This window comes from Mus musculus, chromosome 9, assembly GCF_000001635.26.
Source record: "Mus musculus strain C57BL/6J chromosome 9, GRCm38.p6 C57BL/6J".
Taxonomy (NCBI): domain Eukaryota; kingdom Metazoa; phylum Chordata; class Mammalia; order Rodentia; family Muridae; genus Mus; species Mus musculus.
In genome coordinates, this window is record NC_000075.6 from 38,142,542 (window position 1) to 38,145,162 (window position 2,621).

General features: G+C 35.2%; 1 protein-coding gene across 1 annotated transcript; it reads left to right on the forward strand.

Moving 5' to 3' along the window:
- The first annotated feature begins 595 nt into the window (after positions 1-595).
- Olfr890 (olfactory receptor 890) lies at positions 596-1,540 on the forward strand. The gene has a single exon (NM_146481.2). The coding sequence runs from the start codon at positions 596-598 to the stop codon at positions 1,538-1,540; it is 945 nt and encodes a 314-aa protein (NP_666692.2).
- Positions 1,541-2,621: the final 1,081 nt, after the last annotated feature.

Sequence of the window (2,621 nt, forward strand, 5' to 3'; positions counted from 1 at the left end):
ATCATGGCTTTTCTTAATCTGGAGAAATGAGAGTTCTGACTTCACCAGTCCTAGATTAATTTTCCTCATCACCAGAAAGTGAAATGTAGTAAGAACAGGAAGAAATGTTTTGTTTTTGTTTTTGTTTTTTTTTGTTTCTTGTTTTTTGCCAGTCTAAGAGTAGAGAAAAAAGGGTAGTAAATTCACTTTTGAGGTCCTCATGTACAAATGTAAGTATTGAAGGTGCACTTGCTTGCTTGTTTGTTTGTTTCCCCCTTTAAGAACATCTGTGTGAGCCTTTGAATGGCTGATGTACCTTGTCCCTTCCTTTGAGATTATCACTTGGAAGGCAAATGTCATTGTAGAAGGAGAACAAAGATGCTACAGAAGCAAAAATTACTATTGGTTCCCCTATAATATTCTCAAAGAAGTGGTTTGTCATATATTTATGTTTTGTTTTATACAATAAGCCACTTAGATATTGAAAACCAGTGCCAACAAGGATAGGATTACTTATATTCTTCCATGATGGTTCTTTGTGTCATTTTAAGGATATTGGTGGGAGAGGGCTGGGATTTTATTCTAATGTTACTATTTTTACTATTCTCACTTAGACATGACATTGGAAAGAATGGCCTTCAGCAATGACTCTTCTGTGAAGGAGTTTATCCTGCTGGGCTTAACACAGCAGCCAGAGCTCCAGATGCCTCTTTTCTTCCTCTTCTTGGGAATCTATGTGGTCTCCATGGTGGGGAACCTGGGATTGATTGTTCTGATTGTTTTGAATCCTCACCTGCACACCCCCATGTACTACTTTCTCTTCAACCTTTCTTTTATTGATTTCTGCTACTCTTCTGTCATAACACCCAAAATGCTGGTGGGTTTTGTGAAGCAAAACATCATCTCTCATGCAGAGTGTATGACTCAGCTCTTTTTCTTCTCCTTCTTTGTTATTGATGAGTGCTACATTTTGACAGCAATGGCCTATGACAGATATGCTGCAATCTGTAAGCCCCTGCTTTACCAGGTCACCATGTCCTATCAGGTCTGCCTCTTGATGACAGGGGGGATGTATGTGATGGGGCTTGTGGGTGCCATAGCCCACATTGTTTGCATGCTGAGACTCACCTTCTGTGAAGGCTACATCATTAATCATTACATGTGTGACATACCCCCTCTCCTGAAGCTGTCCTGCACAAGCACCTACATCAATGAGCTGGTAGTTTTCATTGTTGTGGGTGTCAATGTCATAGTTCCCACATTGACTATTTTTATTTCTTACACCTTGATCCTTTCCAACATCCTCAGCATCCATTCTGCAGAAGGTAGGTCAAAAGCATTCAGGACCTGTGGCTCCCATTTCATAGCTGTTTCTCTTTTCTATGGAGCTTCAGCATTCATGTATCTTAAACCTTCTAGTGCATCAGTGGATGATGATAAAATATCTACCATATTTTATACCATTGTGGGCCCAATGTTGAATCCGTTTATTTACAGTTTAAGGAATAAGGATGTCCACATTGCACTGAGAAAAACTTTGAAGAAAAGTACGTTTATCTAAGAAGAATTTGTAATTGATATGAATGGAAAACCTTATGGTATGTCAGATTTACAATTTTGGAGAGGACTGAATGAATAACTCAGTATGAGAGCATTTGTTTATAAGCATAAGGCCCTGGATTTGAACCACAGTTTTGAAAAGCTTCAATGGCAAAAATGAGTAAAAGACCTCCAAATCCAAATAATCCAAATAATGGTCGGAATATTATAGAATCAAAATTATTTAATATTGTGCAAAAATCAGTAAATTATGAAAAAAAATTTTCACTAATTCCTCAGAATGACTTTATTAATCTCATTGATTCACAAGGCTAGACTTAAAATCATTTCTTTTGTCTATCATTGGTGCCCCATGTGGCATAAATTATATGTGCTAATGTCTCTTTAAGAAAAGTCTCACAAGGCATATTGGTTTGTTGTGATATGTAATTGGTAAATAAGGTTTATGTAATTAATTAACCATGTCCCAGATCTGTCTGAAAAGGAAAAAATGCAAATAATGTACAACAATCTTGGAAAATGTTGACAAAAATAATTAGACTGCTATGAGAGTTTCACTGAAGATACATAATTTTAATTTTATGTATTTTATTTTCATGTTTAATTTAGTTTTGAAGCTCAAGCATATTAATAATTACTCATATGTTGTACATGTTCATCTTGTACCTCACTAGGTTCTGTAGGCAATACCTAGATTTAATAATATTTCAACTTTTTCTAGTCCCTCTTATTTCATATATAGTTATGTAATTTACTTCTTTCACCTTTATTCTGGTGGTTATTTCTAGATGATTTTCAACCCTAATAGTGATGAGAGTTATTTGTATCTGTTGCTACTTTAATGCAATGGGACTGTCAGTAATTTTGATAGCAAAATAGTAAGTATTGATATTTTGCTCTATAGGAGTTTTAGAACTGAGAATTGAAACATAGCTTCTTAGTGCCAACAGTTACTAATGACTGTCTTCATCTTATTATTTTAGGCAAACCAATGTTACTTAAAATAATGTCAGCTACAAAGTAAAAAAAAGAAATATTCAGAAGTAAAGGCAGTTTCAGATGATCAATCCATTATCCTTTAA

Bases quoted from the DNA above. Each gene is read 5' to 3' on its own strand.
- Olfr890 (NM_146481.2), top strand. From the start codon at position 596: ATGACATTGGAAAGAATGGCCTTCAGCAATGACTCTTCTGTGAAGGAG.